At 39.2% G+C, this 21,237-nt stretch overlaps 3 protein-coding genes and 2 long non-coding RNA genes across 6 annotated transcripts in view; 2 read left to right on the plus strand and 3 right to left on the minus strand.

The window, feature by feature from the left end:
* LOC149113310 (uncharacterized) overlaps positions 1–21,237 on the minus strand; it is a 77,240-nt gene that overhangs the window by 43,363 nt on the left and 12,640 nt on the right. The gene's annotated exons all lie outside the window — the stretch shown is intronic.
* On the minus strand, positions 598–9,819 carry LOC110055198 (zinc finger CCCH domain-containing protein 15-like). Of its 2 annotated transcripts, XM_020761567.2 has the most exons (13): positions 9,684–9,819; positions 9,531–9,602; positions 9,418–9,450; positions 8,174–8,197; positions 7,406–7,490; positions 6,568–6,726; positions 6,164–6,255; positions 5,550–5,726; positions 4,842–4,910; positions 4,049–4,129; positions 2,738–2,845; positions 1,963–2,133; positions 598–1,528 (listed from the first exon to the last, which is right to left on the minus strand). In XM_020761567.2, the coding sequence occupies exons 1-13, from the start codon at positions 9,804–9,806 to the stop codon at positions 1,352–1,354; spliced, it is 1,371 nt and encodes a 456-aa protein (XP_020617226.2). In that variant the 5' UTR covers positions 9,807–9,819; the 3' UTR covers positions 598–1,351. The 2 variants fall into 2 exon arrangements, with proteins under 2 accessions (XP_020617226.2, XP_089144327.1); XM_089288201.1 differs by lacking the exon at positions 598–1,528 and having other exon boundaries at positions 1,535–2,133; positions 9,684–9,807.
* LOC149113311 (uncharacterized) lies at positions 2,844–4,986 on the plus strand. The gene is made up of 2 exons (XR_016206752.1): positions 2,844–4,006; positions 4,542–4,986. It is a non-coding gene; the product is annotated as an uncharacterized LOC149113311 (long non-coding RNA).
* On the plus strand, positions 9,801–13,419 carry LOC110055210 (uncharacterized). The gene is made up of 3 exons (XM_020761578.2): positions 9,801–11,449; positions 11,949–12,413; positions 12,742–13,419. The coding sequence occupies exons 1-3, from the start codon at positions 11,098–11,100 to the stop codon at positions 13,194–13,196; spliced, it is 1,272 nt and encodes a 423-aa protein (XP_020617237.2). The 5' UTR covers positions 9,801–11,097; the 3' UTR covers positions 13,197–13,419.
* LOC110055204 (uncharacterized) lies at positions 14,047–20,578 on the minus strand. The gene is made up of 2 exons (XM_020761573.2): positions 20,429–20,578; positions 14,047–17,086 (listed from the first exon to the last, which is right to left on the minus strand). Exons 1-2 carry the CDS (start codon positions 20,433–20,435, stop codon positions 16,008–16,010), a joined length of 1,086 nt encoding a protein of 361 aa, XP_020617232.2. The 5' UTR covers positions 20,436–20,578; the 3' UTR covers positions 14,047–16,007.

The raw sequence follows: 21,237 nt of genomic DNA on the forward strand, positions 1-21,237 counted from the left end.
TAGGCCGCGCATCAGATGCAGTTATCTCACCGACTCAACGGTTTGAGCCATTCATATGCGACCACTCAAGTTACTTACACACGGTAGCGATTTGGCTGCTTGGGCCAAGCTGGAGTCGCTTTATATTACTAGAGCCGGATAATCAGGGAAATTAAACTGTAGCTAGTGAAGAAAAGACGAGTTCTTAGTGTTTTCTAGGTATCACGGAAGTACTTGGTTGTGATCATTTGCACCAGGGTAGGCTGCGTCAAAATTACCAGGGCATCTCGTTTATCTTTCCCGACATCCAACACGCCCGTCTTTTCTTGTCAAGACCCAAAGAATTTCATGTCTCCAGATGTTAAGAGCAGTTTTCAATGATTCTCACAAGTCGTCAGACTGTAGTCAGTCATCTCTCGCTCGCTGTCCCCACAAAACCCCAGTGAACCACAAAACCATGTAACCAGTGCACAGGGCAAAACGACAGTAACACGTGGGCAAGTCATGTTCCGGCTTAGTTTGAAATCTGATCGGTGGAAACAAAATCGTTACCTCTGATTGAGCACAGGCCACTGATAGATAGTGTTTGACAAAACTCCGAACCACCACCACTCAACGTCATTTGGCGATAATTTATTGTTAGAAATTCGTCCGGAAGAGCCAGATAAGATGATGTTTGCAATCAGTTTTCGCTTCATTTTTGTAATGGGGTTAAAACAGACATTGTCTGAAGATAATCAAGTTATTGTCCTTAAATTGACGACTACAAAAATAAGTTTTCATTACACGTTATTCCATATCAAATGATCCCAAGTACTTGTATTGTTTGAACTGGTCTAATAAAAGCCGTGCGGCCCAGCGCATACCACCTACCCATTCAACACACGCCAGTCAACTTGTTCACAGATATTTACCAGCCACATTTCAAGAATGGGCCATGTGTTAAAACATTTATTGACTGTGTTGGCCCAACTGCCTGCTATGCTGCATTCGCATGTCATAACTCTGAGGGCAATATTTTCCACCGCGAAAATCATTCCAAGAGCTTCTCTTCTGAACGGAGGAATCTTGAAGAAAAGGGTTTCAAGATACAGCACCTGTACCCAAGGGCTTTTTTCTTAAAAGCAGAACAACTCTGAGATAGTAATGTTACAAATTTCGTTTTACATTACAACTATTTCAAGAGGTATTGAAATAATTAATTTGAGCCATTTTCACTTCATTGAAACTCTTGCCTATGACGAACACTGCCTAGCAGTGACTTCATGTAAGATTCAATAGACTGTCATGATAGCAACAGCTCTCATCATTAGGTTTTTATGTTGAATGTTCCAATTGGTCATGTCGAAGTCTAAAGAATCTTCAGCATTCGTTAATCGACAATTTCCAGATCTTCAAGTTCTAAATCGTCAATGTCATCTTCTTCGAATAAACTTTCTTCGATAGGTATCCCGTTTACTAATGCGGCGTCCATGTCATCCTCAGGTAAATCTGTTCCGCCGCAAGCTTCGTCGAGACCATTTTCATCAGCATTCGTTGTGTCGGGGCTCTATGGAGTCAAATAATGTAAAATGTAGATGAGAAGAGAAGGGGGAAGAAAGCGGGGTTGAGGAGTGAAGGGTGAGGTATGCACGGAAGGATAGAGCGGGGCGGGAGACGGCGGGGTGTGGCTGGGAAGGGCATGGCGAGAGACAGCGGGGCGGGCGGGGCAGGGCAGGGCAGGAAAAGGACAAGGGATGGGACGAGACGTGACGAAAGATAAGTGTCGAGAGGACTAGAGAAGGGAGGGGTGGGGAGGGCAAGAAAGGAAAAAGAAGGAACAGAATGTGAGGAGAAATTACCAACCTTCAATCGACAGGAGGATACAGGAAAGAGGAGAGGAAAGGAGTGGTAAATGAAGGGTATGATATATGACAAGAGAAATAAAATGAAGTCATTAATAATGAATTGGGAGACAGCGCACTTTTTTCCCTGTACAGTTACCTGTTGGTTGGAATTTTCACCAGCAGATGTACTGGTGGCCTGATTAAGTTTTAACCTCTCTGCGGCATTGCTTGTTGTATCCACTGTGCCAGTTCCATCGACTTCTTTTGCAGCACTGTACATGTCTTCTAACGTGACTTCTTTCGTTGAACTGTTCGCGTCTTCATCATCCTTTAAGAGAAGCAAAGAAGACTGAGCAATCCACTCTTACAGTGAAAAAAAAAAATGCCATTCTTCCAAGTATTGGACTCATTATACACTGTGAAGATTACTTCAAGATAATAGGTTGAGAGTCGGCAAATTCATTTTAAGGTTTTAATTTGCAGTCAATCCATATACTACAGCAGGAGCAGAAAAACGACTACAACAAAAACTATCTGACCTGGGCACCTACATGCAAAACCTAGCTAATTTAGCATCAAGATCAGAGATTCACTGCTCAAAGAAAGTCCTGTCCAGTAGTCTTTTGGGACAAGTAGATTTTCCTGACAGCAAGAACCTTTTCATTGTCATTTGCCTGACAGGTAAGGGCTAGGCTCAATTTCCGCCACCCTCTCGAGTCCCCTCTACCTAGACTTGTCCGCCGTAAATAAAATTTGAGAGCTGCTTTCCTGGTGAGCAAGCTGAAATTCAAGTTTTCTTTTTTTTTTTTTTTTTTGTCAAGACCTGGAGATGCATGTAAATGGCTAAATAATGAAGCATTATAGGTTAGCAATGCATACAGAGAGAGAGTGTTCTCATACCTGGGGACTTAATCTAGAGATAGGTCACTTACATCTTCATCCTTCCGTCTGTACACACTCATATCTTCTGTGGCTTCATCATCATCAGCATCAGCTTCAACCAGCTCTGGTCTGAACATAAACACTTCACGACCACTGACCTATAGTAATCACACAAACCCACTGAATTGTTACGGCAGAGGCTGTAGCCAACTAAGTCTACGTACGAGCCAAGTGGACCATCAGACCGGCACATATCTCTGATTTCTGGAGCATGGAGCAACTAGGAGTATTTGTACCCCCATCCCCCGCCCCCCTGGATGGGTTGCTAGTCAATTGCAGGGTTACCCCCAGCATTAAGTTTGCCAGTACCCGGGTGGAGAGAGGCACTGTGAGAGTAAAGGGTCTTGCCCAAGAACATAACATGACCTTTGGCACAAAAACTGGACTGCTTGATCCGGAGACAAGTGCACTGAACATGAGGCCACCGCACCTCCCATTGTTGCCAACTAAAGAGCTTACCATTTGATTTAAATGTCACAACCCATACTGCAATGCTAGCATCATAAGCCAACAATGCATGTGGAACGTTAGATAAGTAAGTATAAAGCTTCAATGTTTTTTCAAATTTGTTGCCTAAGTGGCAAAGTATGGCTAATTCACAGAAACAGAAGGAGTACTATTTGTAGATATTTAATTGTGCAATTTAAATAAAAAGATAAATAGAAAAATAATTTATCTCCTCAGAGCTTTATTATCTAGCTCTCTGCACGCACTGCAGGCCTATGATGCTCCCTCATCATAGGCCTGCAGTGCGTGCAGAGAGCTAGATAATAAAGCTCTGAGGAGATAATTATTAATAAATTACAATTATTTAGAGAGGAGGCCACATCAGCCTTAGCTGGTTTTCACGCAGGTCCTCTATCCTGGTCTAACTGGAATTTGGAGTGTTGGTTTTTCTGGAGGTGGGAAAACTGGAGTACCCGCAGAAAAATCCTCCAAGCAAGGCACAAACCAGCAACAAGCTAAACCCACATATGGCATTGGGCTGGAATAGAACCTGGGACGCATTTGTGGGAGGCGAGGGCTCTCACCACTACGTCATCCCTGATGCACCATCGCAAATTTAGGAAAGTATTTGACATAAATCATAAACTGCTTGCAGCGCATCTTTTCCCTCAGGATCTGACAAGTGTTTATTCGTGTGAAAGTGAAAGGAAAAGGGCAGGATGAACCAGAAGGTGTCGGGACGCGATGAAAATTGTAAAACCTTCACCATATCTCTTCATGATTTTCAAGAGGAAAAACAGACTGCACACAATGTATGTAAATCACAACAGCTAGACACCCACAGAACTGCCCACCTTTCCAACAATTCTTCCAGACTTAAATTCATCCTTTTTCTTTGCCTGCTCCTTTTCAAATTTTTCTCTCTTTTCTTTTAACTGTTGAGGAAAAGGGTACTAAATAATTAGCTAAGATTTTACACTGGCTTAGGCAGTTGAGATAAAGTGAGTTACATATAATACAAACTTGCAAAATTACTACATGTCTATAAGTCTTAATGATGAAAAAGGCTTTTGGAGCCAGAGGAGTTTCTTAGCTGGAATTTCTTATTGCTGGCTACGATAGCCAGGAGGTACAAGTTAGACAATTTCAGTGTCTTTGCACAGGCCATTTGGACCCACTACCTGAAATTACACTTTAAAGGACCCTAGTCAACCTCTGTCATTTTCAATGCCATCAAAACTTTGATATTGCATGGTGAAGTGAAATCTTTTTGCTTTACTGTAACTTGTGTCCCTGGAAGTATGTTTGTCTTAAGTAGTTTCACCGTGATTTTCTTCGTTTCGACAGGCAGGCCTGTAGCTGTGCAAACACCGTTTGTTATTGGCTCACGAAACAATACATAAATGATCCAAACAACACCCCTATCTCTTGAAAAAATAGAAGCTACAGGTTACCAGAACCAAAGAAGATACAAATCTGGAAGAGGTGCTGGACTACTCATTTCGACATGCTCCGAATAAAATATAATAACTTAACTCTCGCATGTAAACAAAAACAAGGGTGTGGCTACCTAGGGCCCTTTAATTAAGAAATGTTAACTTGTAATAAAGATTACTGATCATATTTAACTAGATGTTAATAACTTGCCTTTCTCTTTTTCCACTCCAAGAACGTTTCTAATGTTAACTTTGTCAAGTTTCCACCAAGCTTTGCTCTCTTGAAGACAAAACACCAAAAATTCCACATAAATGAAAATGGCCAACAATAAAAAGAAGGGGTGGGTAGAAAAAAAGCCTAAGTGGCTCTTGATCTCATGTCAAATTCTCCTTTTTTTCAAAGAAGAAAGCAGAATGTGCGTTGCTAGGAGAATCTCAGTCTCTCTCAGTCTATCAGATGTCAAATGATAAATTATTGCAAAGACAACAGAGTATGTATATACACATGTACACGTGTGAAAACTGACACGCATAATTTTTCCAGATATTTTTGTATTTTGAGTGTTATTCAAAAAATGATATGATAATAATAAATAACTTTTTGAATGATGCTGGTGACCAGTATACAATGTCCCTGACACGCTGAGTACAATTGCCATAAAAAACCTCATCAGGTATTTGTCTGGAAACAGCAACAACTGCTCAAAAGTAATAACTCAATGAAAACAAAATTGCTGTAAGCTACGACCAAAAATTGAAGCTAATCTCCACACAGACAGTTCATTGCAGGCTGGGCTCAAAAAGCGCTGTCCAGTCATCTGGAAGAATTACATGTGGATTTTCTCGCTGGGCAAGCACAATTTGGGAGCTGCTTGTCCCTGCTGATCCCTGTCCCCGTATTGTATCCTCTATGGCATACCTCTGTTTCTATAAATTCTTCAAATGATATTTCATCTTTGACTTCTTTTTCTTGTTTCTTTTTTAACACAAAGCCTGGTGGAAGTGCATGCCTGTAGATACATTTTGGGCCATTAGGGCAATTCCAGAACCAGCCATAAAGTCCCTTTTCAACAGCTTCCAAAAAGAATTTACAGACCTGGAAAATAGTTTTAACAAGCATTTTAGTACTCTTACAAGAATCAAAGACCTTGAATGGAACATTTTTTAACATTTTGCCCAACTATTATTGCGTGCAATTTTCCTTTATCTATATGTAAAAAGTCAACTGGAAATCTTTGTCAGTTTGTTTGTTTGTTTGTTTCGTTTTTTTGCTCAGTATTAATAAATCTAACACAAACTATTTGTCTACTATTTATTTTACTGCACTTTATTTTTAACAATACTGTGTTCATATTGATCACCAAGTAGAGAAATACAAAAAAAAAATTGCTTTTCTTTAATTTGTATTTTTTATTTATTTATTTATTTATTTTTTTTTTTTGTAATTTACATAAATAGTTATTAAGTTTATTCTGTATAAATGTAGTTCAACATCTGTGTTAAGTTATTGCGTGGACACTTTATTGTACTTACAATTTCTGTTTTGGGCATTGATTTTTCTTTTTCGCCATGCTTTTTCTCAATGACCTCCTCTAATTTGTTCTGATCCCATTTATCCATTGTATCTGAGAAAAGATAAGACGTTAGGTTGAAAGCTTCTAGTTCCCTGATTGCATCTGTATTACCTTTGCAGAAACTCAAAAACTTCCTTCATCTCTCCTGCCCTACAATTATACATAACTAGGCTGGAGGCTAACTCGGAAACACAATGGTTCATTCAGTCTCCAGTCACATAAAAACAAGATTACAACAGTTACCTACCTAAAACATACTACATGCACATATAAAGTTTTAATACCTCAATATCACTTCAATATTCTTAAACATACATTTAAGTCTGAAATTTCAGTACAAAGTACGAACTTAGTGATACTTACCATTTTTAAGTTCGTCATCAAAATCTCTGGCATCAACATAAAGACTCCTTTTTTCTCCTTTTCTGTCCATAGCAATGTCGTGAGAGAACTTGCACTTGTCTCCCTTGGAACATTGTCCTTGCTTATAGAATGCGCAAACTACTGACTTGGGATCGGCACCTGTGTGTTACAATATGCCTATAATCAAACATCTAGTTTCCTGCTGTTAAATAATAGGGTTTAAGTACCTCTTGCTGCATTGCAAGGCCTCCCTTCCTTCCTTAAATTTGCCTTAATAGCTAGATACATCTAAAACCTTTCACAACTGGAGTTTTGAGCATGCAAAAAAGTGCCCAGTCAAAAAACCGGATCAAGCGGGTTTTTCTGTTGGGCATATGATTTTCATCAACTACTGCTTGCCTAATGAACAAGTAACATTATTTTTTTTAAAAAGTATTAGGCCATAGGAAAAGACTTTTGTGCTAGTGCACTATGGCTCCAACTAGAAAATCTATTCACTAAATGTGCCCTACAGTACTGTATGCCTTATCTAGAGTATATTACCCACATCTTTATTATTTTAAGATTAACATGATCTGTAATCTGAAGGTCCTATAGAGCATTTTCAGTCATTTGGCCAGCAGCCATGCAAACTGAATGGAACAGAAGAAAGTGTTTGCATAAGAAAAGAGTTCAACTCCCACAGGATTGGTTTGGTACAACAACATAGCCACATTTTATTGTTCTGGGACACCAATATGGCTGCCATGACGTCATGTGAAATTACTCTATAACAACCCTAGGCTCTGAACATTCCAGGATATTTTTTGACTGTGTTCTGAAGTGCATGCATACAGACCTGCTGATACTTTCTGTGCAATAACAGGTTTAAACAGCTGGTTCACTTCATCTTGCTCTTTCTTCTTTTGTTCTGTTGTTTTTTTCTGTAAAATAATATGCAAAATAACAAAGTCTTTTATTAAAAGTTGATGAATATGACAAAAAATCAGGTTCCAACAAGTTTCGACCTCAATAAACTCAATAATGTAATTTTATGTAATTTGTTTGTAAATTGAGGAACAAACCTCCGCAAGGAAGCAGCATGGCCGATTGGGTAGGGTGCCAGACTTGAAATCTGGAGGTCGCAGGTTCAAGTCCCACTCTTACCACTAAGTTGCAGTTGCTTCTCGGTAGACCCTAGTTCAACTCCTGGGTCATACTTGTAAATAGCCAACTGGTCTACCTCCCGCCACTTGGGATTTTTAAGCCTATTATGTTTAGTTGATGTGTTTGTTTCTTAGGCATGCCTGCGAACTAGCTATGTGCAGCTAAGCGCATTGACCACTATAAACAACATTTGAACATTTTAAACAACACTTTTGAACATTTTATACAAAATGTTTGAACATTTTGAACACTTTTAGTGTATGTTCATTCTAGTAGAAAGTGTGGAGCAGTATTGTAAGCAATATACCACCAGTATATATGCACCTTTAATGGTAGAGATGATAATTTGGAACAAGAAGGGAAACCATAGGAAAAGTGGAACAGTTGCTGAGTTGCAACTGATTTGGCAATCCAAGTTAGGTTTAATTATAATATTTATATTCCAGTTAGAGTGACTTACTTTGTTATCTTGCTCCTGAGCAAGCTACATGGAAAAACAAGAACAATGATCATTAAGAAAATTAGTACACATTTATATATCAGTTGTACATGTATATAAGTGAAAGGATCTAACGTTCCTGGACTGAATTAAGTAACAATGTATCTCACAGTTGATTATAAATCAATCAGTACAACAAGGAGTCCAAGTTGTGTGTAAAATCAGGGCTCAAAACAAGTGCCATATGGTAGTCTCGGACAACTAGATTTTTCTTCTGGGCAAGTACCAGTAGCTTTTAATTGGATCACTTGCCCAATGGGCACGGGATCTGGCATGTCATCTGCCATCTGAAGCATTAAAAGAGCAAACTAAGAGTTGCCCAGGTAAAGTAAAATTAATACCAAGGGCAAGCTGGAATTCAATTTTTTTTTCAAGCCCTGGAAAATTACCTAGCTATTGCTCTGGGGAGGAGAAGGAGGGTGAGTTATTATTGTGTATTTAATAGAGCAAAAATATCTGACCATAAAAATTTTGACTCGTAAACGAAGTATGACCAGGCTTAAGTATATTTGGCTGGTCATCCTAACCCTTATTTCCAGTCCTGAATTGTACCACAAGGAGAAGTAAGCATTGGCTATTTTATCGAAGTTGTTAAAACAAGGAAATGACTGACTAAGCATTTTTGGGGGGTTAAAAAGTGACCACAATAATGGGTTTGTTGTGTTGATAGGGTTAACAGTGTGATGGGATTCCACTGTATTTACAAGCTATAAATGCTGATAATTTTTATTACACAAAAACTTGAACGATTGAACTAATTGATACAAATCTTAACCACGTACATGTACAAGTAATCGCAAGGCAAAGGTAATTAATTAGTTACTTTGTTTAATCCGGAAAACGTATTTGTTGCAACTTCGATTTACGAAGCTTTTGGTAGCTTGAAAAACTCGAGAAAATCGTATAAAAATAAGCTTATATTAGCTTTTAAGGTAAGTTCAATTTGGACGATGGTGTAACATTATTTTTCTTTTTCAGCTTCATAAACTAGAAGATTTACCCATTAGCCGGTTCTTGTAAATTATTTTATTTATAAAGAATACAATACTCTTATTAAACAGAAGATCATTTTGGTAAATATGAAATATTCGAACGAATCACTGGACATCAATCACTAAACGTGTACGTATATTTACTAAGTTAAGTTCAAGTTACTCGCGTGTGGTACTTCAGCTGATATGCATGTTTTGTAATGTTCTACGTACCTTTCTCGCACTAGGATTGCCACCATATTTGACCTTTTTCCAAGAAAGAAAAGCAAACCACCAATTACTCAAATCGTAAAAATCTCCAAAAAGTACATCTATTATTAGCTTACCTGTTGAGTAACGTGTTTAACGAATGTCTGCTGTTTCTTGCCCTTCTTGTTTTTCAATCCGAAAGTTTTATCCTGTGCGAGATAGAAATCACAAATCTAAGCTCACAGAAGGAAATTTAGATTATTCGAAAAGACGACCAGTTTGTCAAATACCTCAATTATCTTTTCCTTCTTTTTCTGTTCGGTTTTTTTCGTAGGCTCATTCGCAGCCTTCTTCTTCGGAGGCATGATGGCGGACACGATGATTTCCCGGCAAACTATGCGCGCTTTGTTCATATTACCCAGAGTTCTTTGCAAAGTTAAGTCGGGGTAAATGGCGGGAAAATTGCAGTTTGGTGCCCAGGACCTCTCGGTTGGGGACATTAAAATCGTGGCGGCTACAAGGTGGAAAGCTCGGATCTCCTAAACAACAAATAGTTACAAAGAAAAACTAGAATAAAATAAAAACTGAGGCAGAGTACCGTTACAAACGAAGCTTTTAATACCTATGGTTAAAAAAAAAAAAAACTGTGAAAGTAAGTCTTCCGAGCTCCCTGAAGAGTTCACAATTCACAAAATTAAAAGTGCTCGAAATAGTTCGTATGGCCGTCGGAACACATTACAGAGTCTTCCGAAAATGTTAAGGCCAATATGCACAGTAGCTGCTCCGATTTCTCAAAATGCTTAAAAAAGCTCAGTCAGAAAAACATCAAAGAGATAATAATAAACGATAAAGGAACAAGGATGGTCAAGGATGGCGAAGATTGACACGGATTGCAAACGACGAATTTGAAAAATTTATGCTAAACTTTTCAAAATGTGCAAACCGTGATTGAGCTCCTTTAAAATTCACTCGTATGAAAAGTTGCTCAATTAAAACGTAGAGGAGCAACTAGTGGTCAACACTAGGAAAATATCTTAACGTTTCCCTTTAGTTTCTGTAAGGTACAGAGATGGAAACAAATATCACACAAAATCGCCTAAATAATTTTCTGGGTGATAATCAAATCCTAGTTAATGGCAATGATCAAATGATGTAAAAGTATTAAAAAATGTCAGCCACAATATGTTTTTGCGGTCTCATTTGAAGTACTATTTGGCTAGCGACATACTTATTCAATCAGATCAAAAATGTTATACAAATTGCAGTTAAAGAAAGTCAAACTAACTGCGAATTGCATACTTTTAGTGACCAAGGACATGCCATTGAGGCTGAACTACTTTACATGTTCTGTGTAATAATAATAAAAAAATAATTAACTCTTAAAAAGATATCCAGTGTTCTAGAGTATATTGAAGGCCAATGGAAATCGTGTTTTCAAACTTTTAAGAGGTTGGGAGTGGAGGTGAAGAAGGCATGCTCACAAACCCAATGAGACTTGGCGTAAGAACTCTCTATTGAAAAATTCTACCTAACCCCTGGACCTGGCGGAAACAACAAATCTTGCGCGCGCACTTACTTTCAGCCAATCAAAAGTCTCGTTGTTGCGCCATTCACGCGTCACGCAAGAACCACGCAAAATTCCATGGAAACGCGAAAATAACAGATTAGAAACCCTGAAAGTTTTCTTCACATATAACGTTCAACATGGCGAGAGTTTCTCCTTACTTACCAACAGATCGTCAATCTGATTATGCTTTGCTGGCCTTTCCAGAGAAGTTATGGTGGATTGTTAATAATCCTAAACGCGAAGAAATTCACTGGAACACACAAGGAACAGGCATCGTTATTCCGAGCATTCAGAGATTCGTTTCAGAGATTCTAATCAATCCATCGAGCGCGCTTTTCAAGACAAAGCATTTTGCAAGTTTTGTTCGGCAACTAAACTTGTATGGATTTCGTAAAGTCACGGAATATGCAAAGAGGACGTCAACTTCGCCGTTATCGTTCTTTTCAAAATGTGAATTTAAACATCCTTTCTTTCGAAAGGGAAGGCGAGGTAAGGTTCAGAAAACCAAATAGATTATTTTTCTTACCTTTAGAGTGGGCTTGTGCGGTCGCTATATCAGGGCACTTAAATTTAAACGACCTTATATCTTGTATCAATTTCACAATATCCTGAGGTTTTATAATTATATAGTCTTAGAAAATATCTCTTTGTGTTTGCGCTGGAAGTTCTCATGAAAACTTACCAATGATATTCATAAGACTTTCATAACTGAAGGAAAAGAAAGATTTGAGCATTAATGCAATTGAGATAAGTCACTGAGATTAAATAAAAGTTTTAAATTAGCATGTTTAGCTAATAATTGAAAGATGGGCATTGAAATTACCTACCTCAAATTAACCTAAGGTACGTTCTATATCGCGTTTTTCCTATCTTAATTTCAGCTCTGATCCAGTTTCATAAAACACTACTTATATTTTTCTCGTTAATTTGAGATTTTTCCCGAAAGCACTAAAATAGTAAAATCTTGATTTCATCTTTTCGTCTACAGATCTGTTGGTCCACGTAAAACGACAACTGTATTCCACCAAGAAACCCGAACACAGACGACAAAAGAACCGTACCCCACGAGCAACAGAAAAACAGTTTGACCAAATATCTGGATCCACTTCCCCTAGCGCCACATGGAACTCTACTTTATATACACCTATGCAATTTTTCCCCTGGCAAACCTCGCTTCAAGTGCCTTTCACTTTATATGCACCGTTTGGCAATCCTTATCAGTTGGCTCAAACGCAGCAAGGACCAGTAGGAGGTTTTCCAAGCGTTCAGGGGCTTGGATTGGCGGGACAGTTTACCCAAAGCCCTACGAACCCCTCTATGATGTGGACTCAGAGTTCGGGATCTTGTGAAGGGAATGTGAAATCTGTTTCTTCCTCTACATCCATGCATCATGAAACCAAGAATGCTGGGATCGTCTCCGCCCAGGAAACTTTGCCAGTAGAAGCTGTTGAAAGTACGTTGTCCCAGGAACATTTCTTTAGAAGAAAACAATTGAACTTTTTTGTTGTGCTTCTTTCACTTTTCCGCGTTCGTACGTTTGTTCTTAATCACTCGTTCACTTTGCATCCACCCTACCACCCACATGTGCATGAACTCATTCATGCTGTGATTCAAAAGTTTGTTCAACACCACGTACCATTCTTAAACGGTATTCGAATTGAGTAATGAAGATATTTGATTCACAGACTAGCACTGACAGACGGACAGACCGACTTATGGATTGATTGACTGACTGATTGTGATGAATTGGTTTATTTTTGAATTATGCTTGTCCCCTTTAGGTCTTAAGAAGCTACATTATCCAACGGCGACAGTAGCTCCAGTCTCCTCGCCAAATGTTATCATAAACACATCGAATCCGTCAGTTGTTTCTGTTTCCGGATCTAGCACAGCCCACAATGCATTTATTCCAGGACATTCAAGCGGTGCCCTGGGTACCAAGTTTACGTTATCTGTTCCCAATAACAACCCTGAATTATCTGAAGAAATGACGCCTTCACCGAGGAGTGAATCCGCTGATTCATCTGCCGCATACTCACAATCTTTCATCGTTCATGCAATGCTAAAGGAATCCACTGCAAAGCCTTTTGCGTCATGCTCACAAACTTTCACAGTGGATGAACCACTGAGGGAATCCACTGTAAAACCGTCTGTGTCAGGCTCACAGTTTGAAGGGGAAGTAAGATACGCTCACGGATTGTGTAACAGCAAAGGGCTTCCATTCAGTTCTGTTTAATTTGAGAAATAAAGCCAGTGAGGCAAAGATTTTTTAAAGAAGATTGAGGTCACCTTATTGCTAGTAATACTAGGACAAACCTGCAGAATTCAAAGTAAACTATCTAGCATATTTTTTTTTCGCGACTGCACAAGACATAAATGCATCTTTGTACATGATGAGAACGCTTGTACAGCATTGCTTCTAAAGCTTTTGTCATTGAATAAATTGATACCTTCTTTTAGTACTGCGAATAACTTATTTTTAAACCTTTAAAATTTTATTTGCTTTCTTAGTTGTACCAGTTCGCCTCTTTTCGATTAACATTTGGCTTGGTCCTGTTTATGGACAAGTGGGCAAATCATTAAAGTAGACTGCGAGCAGTCTATCGTTTGCTCGAAATTCCGTGGGGAAAAACCCAAAGAAGAACGCAACAGATACGAGCAGTCGTGAGCGTGCGAGCATGATATGCGAAGCCGCGCTACTCGCCGCTTGCACGTCACGCTTCCACGCTCACGTGTTTTGCGTTCTTTCCCACGGATTTTCGAGGAAAAGGGAGACTTCTCCCAGTCTATCACTAAACAAGAAGTAACCCAGCCTTCCCTGCAAAATTTATATTGCGTGACCCTGTCGTGCCGGAGTTACGTCATCATTTTGTTCACCGACGGAGTCTCAGCACTAGCACGAGTGACTTCTTGTCTGCTAAAAAAACCGACCGTCTCTGAGAACGAAATTGTCACGGCCTTTAGCTTTAGTGGCAAATCAGTTACCAGTTCCTCTCTATTTTTTGGACTGAGAAACAAAATGAGGCAACAAAGTAAGACAGCTCTCGAAAGTCATCTATATCAAAAAGACAAGAACACTGAAAACGTGATATTTCATATGATTTTATTCAACAAGGAGATTTTTTACAGTTTATTAGTGGTTAGTTCCATTTCTAAACACTATAGTTTAACTCGTTACTCCGAAGCAATATTTATTAACCATTTATATTTCGATTAAAACGAAACTTCAAAGCTCCAATTAAGAGCCTGCGAACGAAGACGAATTTCCGGCCGTTGTTTTCATACAATCATGCCCTCCCCAACGGTGCACAATGGCTAGCTTTTTTTTTCATTCCATCCTTAGCTCATTAGCTCCCTGCAAAGACCATTTTCTTACACGATCAGTTAATTCTGCCCGAGCATGGTCTTTGAAGAGACGTTGAACTGCATTTCGACTTCCCAAAAAATCACATGCACAGGCCGAGATTTGTCTTCATTCGTAGGCGACGTACTGCAAATCTGCTTTACGCGTATTTTTGACGCAGACTGCCAGTTACCATGTTAAAAGCTTCTATAGAATTCATTGTAAAAAATCTCAATGCTTTCCTTGCTTTTAATTACTACTAATAATAATATTTCGTATACGAAAACAAGGAATCACATCTATATTTTTTATTCCAAGATCGTTTGAGAAGACAGCCACCATAGGTGACGGTTTAAATATATTTTGACTACCAGATAATGATTTAACAGGTAGTTGTCAAATGCGGCGAATGCAAAATAACCGATCGATGGGTTCAAGCCCCTTAAACTCATTACAGCCAATACAATGTTTCATTATATAACACTGTCTTAGGGAACTATGACATTCTAATTTCTTTGTTGTACATGTGTGTGGGCACGTGCTTAGGAGATTACGGTTTTGTTTGCTTAAGAAATTGTTACTTCACAGTGAAAAAAGCAAAACAAAACAAAAAACAATGAGATAAAAGTCCAACTTGACGACCTAAAAGCAAGGCAGTTTGAGAAAGTTATATACAGTTGAATCCCGATTTTTTAAACCCTCGAGTTTTCAATCCTCCTGATAATTCGAACCAAAAGTTGTTTTCTTCCTCTCAGTCTAACACTGTAATTTTACCCACGATTTCTCGAACTAACAGACTTTTCATACCACTTTTCGTTTGCCTTGAAGGTTCGAAAAATCGCCATTCCACTGCATTCCGAAAACTTTAATCCCTCAGCAAGCTCGACACGATATAAATGAACGTGCGGATTGCATTGCGAAACATGTCGATCTCAGACATTGTAAGTTTTTTGCGTTTTCAAATTAAAATATTTCAAATATTTTTTCAGGAAAAGTTGTTTCCTTCTTTATTGTCATCAGTAAACTGGTTGGATCCATGTGTGTAAGGTCTCTTAGCTGGCTGATTTTCGCTGTACGATAAATGTCTGTTGGGCTAAAAATTCACTGTCTGTTTTGTAGCTTTTTCGTCAGTTTGGATAATCTCACTTTGTAATCCAGCGTAAGTAGGCGCGCAATACGTACAGAGACATGTCGGTGCTAGTCTGGGATCATACAATTCGCATGTTAAATTGTCTTTCTTTACAAAGGTTCATTTTTTTTTCTCTTGCTAATATATCTCTTTTTATTTATTTAGCTCGTTATTACTTGTTTAGATTTTTGTAGTTAGTGTTTCGTGATGTTCAATAAACAATTTACACACGGTGTCAAATCGTGATTCACGGTATTTGTTAAACTTTTAAGATAAAGAGAAATCACTTGTTTAAACGAGTTTCTGTCAATGTTGCTCGCCCGTGGTTTGTTTATTCAGTCAACCAATAAATCTTAGACTGGCCTTGTTAAATTAGAAACAATCGAGCCTGAGGTCAATTGAGTACAGCGGTTATACCATTCTCGTCTCCAGTTCCCCCTTAACGAATTTTACTAATAAATCTCTTAAGGACCTGAAGACGAAAACGGCCAAATTCATTTTCAGCCTCGTAATGATATCTAGAAAAAAAGTTATCGATTATTCACATCGCGAAAATAAGTCTCCTTAGACATTACTTACTCGCATTGCTGTCTACAGACGGGGGTCTGATGCTTACACAGATAGATGCACAAGTCTTTGATGGTTCCCATTTTATAGTCGCAGCGAGGCACAGCACATTGTTCATAAGTCATGGGATCTTCGCAAACTCTTTTACATTGCTTGACGTGGACTTCCGCTGTATCGGAGCTGACTCCCTTCTCGCTCTCTCCATCCGCCTCAGTTTCCACTTCTTTATCATCGTTCGCAGTATTACCGCTGTACAACTCAAAATCGTAACCGCTGGCTACTGGCGTTAAAAGTCGGCTCAAGCTTTCAATTCCTTTTTTGATAGCGTCTGCACTTCCGCTTTCCTCGTCTTCGTCTTGACTGTCACCGGAAGCTGTTTCGATTTCCGATTTTTTCGCGGCGTTTTCCTCAGTTCCGCTGGCCTCAACCTGAGGTGCAGCCGCGGGCGCAACTTCCTCAATGGTGCTTTCTCCTGACCCTGATTGCTTAGTAGCATCATTTTGCTGTTCACTTCCGGAGCCTGAACCGGAAATGTCTGACGAGCGCCTTGCGGCTCTTTCACTTTCAATCAGCCCTGACCCGCTTGTATCCTCGTTGTTTGTGCTTTCCTGGCTTTCTTGGTCTTTTTTCGTTTCTGTTCCGTCGTCATCGTCATCGTCTTCGCTCTTCTCATCCTCATCTTCGTCACTTTCATCATCCTCACTCCTTTCTCCCGCATTGCTATCACCGGAAGTAGGATTGCCATTATCCTCTTCCGCTTCCTCGGCCTCGCTCTCGTCAGAAGCGAAAGTTTCTTCTCGCCTTGAACCGGAAGTCTCCGATTTCCCTTGGCTCTCGTACACGTGATTTCCGGAACCAACGAAAATGTCTTCTAACGCGTCTGTTTGCAAGACTTTCTCTCGCTCTTCCTCTGACATCTCATCTTCTAACACGTCACCATTGCTTTTAGTTTCGTTGATCTCCCGTGCTCTTCTAAGCAGTGCTTTACCCAGTAGATATCTGGAGTTGGAGAGTCGCTTTGCCTCGGTGCTGCAGTGCAATGAGGCAATAGTGACACACAGCAGAAATGGGAGACTCAAACACATCCCTGAAAGACAAGCCACATGTCAAATTATGTGTTATATATTCAAAAACCAAATAGACTAACTAATGAGACCATATTGGAGAGGGAGGCACGGTAGCCGTATAGATGGTTAGTATGGTTAGTGCGCTCGTCTCGGGATCGAGCGGTCCGGGTTCGAGTCCTGGCCGCGGACTTTGTGTTGTGTTCTTGGGTAAGACACTTAACTCTGACAGTGCCTCTGTCCACTTAGCTGTATAAGTGAGTACCGGCGAATTTACTGCTGGGAGAAACCGTGTGATGGATTAGCATCCCATCCAGGGGGGAGTAATAATACTCCTGGTCACTTCATCAGACTTCATGCTACAGAAACCGGAAATAAGTGCCGGCCTGATGGCAAACTTGGCTCGTATACAGACTTAACCAAACGAAAACGAAAAGCCGGCGTTTTCAAATTCCTCCAGTTTGAAGAGCGTTTGCGAAACGCTCAGCCTGTGAACAGGCTCTCGGCGAGGACGGAGAAAACTTCGGCTAGCAAAGAGAGCGTACGAGCACTTCGCAGGCTATATTAATATTATTACAGCTAGAAAGCTCCATTTTCGTGAAGGATTATTGTGGACAGTTGGTGGAACTGTAGAAATAAAGCTGCGTTTTCAAATTTCACCGACGTGTTGTAGAAGCTGCCTTAGCAATGCTTTGCGAGTTGTAGCAAAATACGTTAGAAACCTACACGTCATAACTAACCTGAATAACTAGGTATAAGAAAACTGCAAGGCAGAATACTTGTAGTTTTGTTCCCTTTTTGCTGGAAAAAGTTGAAATTCAACTCAGATTTTCCAAACTGGAATAATATCAAGAACATTTTCAGTTCAAATTTTAAATCTCCCCCTTACTGATTTCAATACATTAGTTACGAGAATTTCGTTGCACATCATGAAAACGACATCTCCTTTTGATGATTTTATTTGTTTTCTCCACCTGTCAGCTAGACCATGTACTGATATTTTAATAATGAGAAAATAGATGTTAGCTATTTTTATAGATACTAGAGCTTGTCAATCGAGTATCGTAAAACGAAAGTCGAGGCAATGACTCTGGCCAATCACAAAGGGCACAGACAATCTGGCGGGCCAAAATACATGTAGCTGAGGCGAAGCGCGGGAAAACATGTACAGGCTAGTCACGATTGGTTTTGGTTTTACTTTTGATTGGATGACAAAGTTGTGCGGGTTTTTCAGGCCAATTGCTTAGCAACGGCCACTAAAGCGCGTCCCAACTGCTAAAACCTTTCGACAATGACCGGTTAATCAGCGACTGACGATTGGTGTATAGAAACCCCACTTTTTTTTTTAGTAAGTAAGTAAGTAAGTAAGTAAGTAAGTAAAGACTTTATTTAAAGAGGGTAGCACTAAAATAGTATAAAATAGACAATCTGGCGGGCCAAATACAGGTAGCTGAGGCGAAGCGCGGGAAAAGGTCACGAAAAGGTCACGAAACGTGATCTGTACAACTCCGTTGGCCTCTGTTTCTATTTGGTTTCAATTTTGTTGATATATTTCATTGTTACCCATTTACACGCTACAATAAGCATTTTTTTTTTTTTAATAAAAAATGTCACACCCTCTAACTCCCCATAACGGCCACCCAGGTTTGACTATATGATCTATCTTCGATCTCATTGACCACGCCCTAATTGACCTTCATAACTTAAGCTTGCTTTCATTTCTAAAGTGTGGAACTGATCAAACAAACAGCAAACTATGTATTGGTTGATATTTTTAGCCATTGCAATATTTGGTTTCCTTGAAAGCATGTAAAATCCCTTTAAAATTGGTTAATGATAAATGGTACTAAAATTTTAGCTTCGCAAGATTCTCCAAGGTCTTTTATAATTTCTGGTTACTTGCTAAGATTCCAACTCTGTAACTTCCTCATTTCAGTAGTTTATATTGCAAGTTGTAACTTGTTCACGTGAATTGCGGACAGCATGTGTTAATTTCGAGCGGTATTACACGAAACTTGAATGGCTTTCAGAAGACAATGATTTCAGTTGGGTTTAGCCACGTCTGATTGGATTTTGAAAGGGCGACAACTTTACCACTTTGAATTAGTGAAATAAGCCTTAGTGTGTCAGAGTAATGATATCATGACAAGTAAATATGGAAAAGCTAGAATATCTTCTTAGCCGGTTAAACTTTCCACTGTTTCTTTAACGGAAATTTTCCTAGACTATCTGACGTCTGACTTATTTGCGCCGAGAAACATTGGCATAAAAAAATCTTCTCAACAAATTCCCAGGTCATGCAATTTATTAAAGCCAAAATATTTTAGATAGCCTTGGCTTCAAATTTCCGTTTAACCGATATAACGGTTTAGTTAACAAGATATATTTCGATCGATTTCACGGTTTCATTGGATTTTTATCGGTATTTTTACGAAATTTCCTCATTTTAGAAACCGTTAGATTAGCAAATTCTGGGGAGCCTCTCCCAACAGGTTAGCACAAGTTTATTTCAAACCGGCCTTAAATCGAAATATTTTTGTGTAGTGTTGGAAAGTTTCGATTCGTTAATTCGAGCGGTGACAATCCCACTGTCTACACTATGAATACAACTGAATCGTTTTCCCGGTATATCATAACATTGGCTGCAAAGAAGATTTGCATTTTGATCACAAGTTTATTCTTAAGAGAAAATATAAACGTATGGCATGGATTTGAAGTTCACGGCCAATTGTGTTTGACTCTGCTGCGGAGTTTGACAACTGGCTTGCTCCTTGATCACACAAGTGATCATGATACAGACTAAGCCGAGCTTAAATTAGATTACCAAGCGAAACAGTACGTACTTTTTTTTTTTTATAAAGATGCAAGTTTTAGCACAAAGAAAGATCAAACAAAAATCTTCTCTTGACATAACTGGGGGTTGAATTATTTGGTGCTGTAACAAAAAAAAGTAGTTTTAAATTTATTTCGGAGAGATTCTTGTTTTTGATTCTCATTGCATCTGAACATGTTATGATTAACCTGCCAAACATGAATGATTCATTGCTGTGTTTTGTTCCGGCAATTCAATAAACAATAGTACCACCACAAGACTAGCTAGGGAAACTTTCCAAAGCCATGCGATAAGCGCTTGAAACACTTTATTATCAAAGTGCACGAAGAAAACTTCAAAATGTTCGATCAGGTTTAATTTTGCAAACTCTGACCATCTTAGCGAAGAACATGGCGCCCAAGATTAAGAATTAAACCCATGAAGCCAAATATACTCGCCAGGTTTCCTGTCCCATATTTGCTTCGCACACATACTAGACAGAGGATCAAAACGAGCGAATAAAACAAGCACAAGAGGGTCACCATCACCTTACCTTTCATTTGAGAAGTCCGCAGAAAAAACTGCGACAAATATACGTGGAAAATCCTCAAGAAAACTTGAATTTTTCACCAACGAGACTTCAAACTCTTTTATTGAATCCTGTGACCTCAGCTCTGTGTAGCGAAACAGCCAGTAATATTTTATTAACAGGCCAAAACTGTGATGTAATTGCTCACTGAACGTAAATTACACAACGGGTGTTTTGGACTGATGCGACAAAAATGGCTCCGTAATATCACGGCCATTTTTATCAGTTCAGAGGTTTTCTTTCCAATATTTTTTACCGTTATATATATCTTTTTTTTTTACTGGACAAGATGTTCTCGTAAGATCTGGAAGTATGCAAAAAGTTGTCCACTATCAGAATAAGTTTTGTCGACAGCAGACGAAAGTTTACAAACGTTGGGTCATTTGCGGGCGGTTGTTTTATCAGCGCGAAAGGGACCTCGCGTAAGAATTGCCACTTCATGAAACAAAACCTGCCGATAAAGATTTGCTTCCAAGACGATACAATTAAAACATATGTGCCTTATCAATGAATTCGAGAATGAACGCAACATGAAATTAACAGCAAAAAATTATAACTCGATTTGTTTACATCTGTTAAACGGCATGAACTTTTCTGGTTCGTTTAAAGGGCTACAGCCTCTGTACAGCCGTCTCCTCCCCTCAAAAAAATCGGGGAGCGGAAGGGAGAGAGGGCGGCTGTACACAGACTAATGGGCTAGTCTAGCGGAAAATGTAGCTACATTGAAGTAGAGTTTCCCTTCTTTTTGATAGCTCACGGAAAACAAGGATGAA

This window comes from Orbicella faveolata, unplaced genomic scaffold, assembly GCF_042242905.1.
Source record: "Orbicella faveolata isolate gen_17 unplaced genomic scaffold, um_ofav_v1 contig_15, whole genome shotgun sequence".
NCBI lineage: Eukaryota > Metazoa > Cnidaria > Anthozoa > Scleractinia > Merulinidae > Orbicella > Orbicella faveolata.

Coding starts and splice junctions, on each gene's coding strand:
- LOC110055210 (XM_020761578.2), top strand. CDS start 11,098: ATGGCGAGAGTTTCTCCTTACTTACCAACAGATCGTCAATCTGATTAT. Junction 11,450..11,948: donor CTTTCGAAAGGGAAGGCGAG/GTAAGGTTCAGA, acceptor TTTCGTCTACAG/ATCTGTTGGTCCACGTAAAA. Junction 12,414..12,741: donor GCCAGTAGAAGCTGTTGAAA/GTACGTTGTCCC, acceptor TGTCCCCTTTAG/GTCTTAAGAAGCTACATTAT.
- LOC110055198 (XM_089288201.1), bottom strand. CDS start 9,806: ATGAACAAAGCGCGCATAGTTTGCCGGGAAATCATCGTGTCCGCCATC. Junction 9,451..9,530: donor TTAAACACGTTACTCAACAG/GTAAGCTAATAA, acceptor TCTTGGAAAAAG/GTCAAATATGGTGGCAATCC. Junction 6,256..6,567: donor TGATGACGAACTTAAAAATG/GTAAGTATCACT, acceptor ATCTTTTCTCAG/ATACAATGGATAAATGGGAT.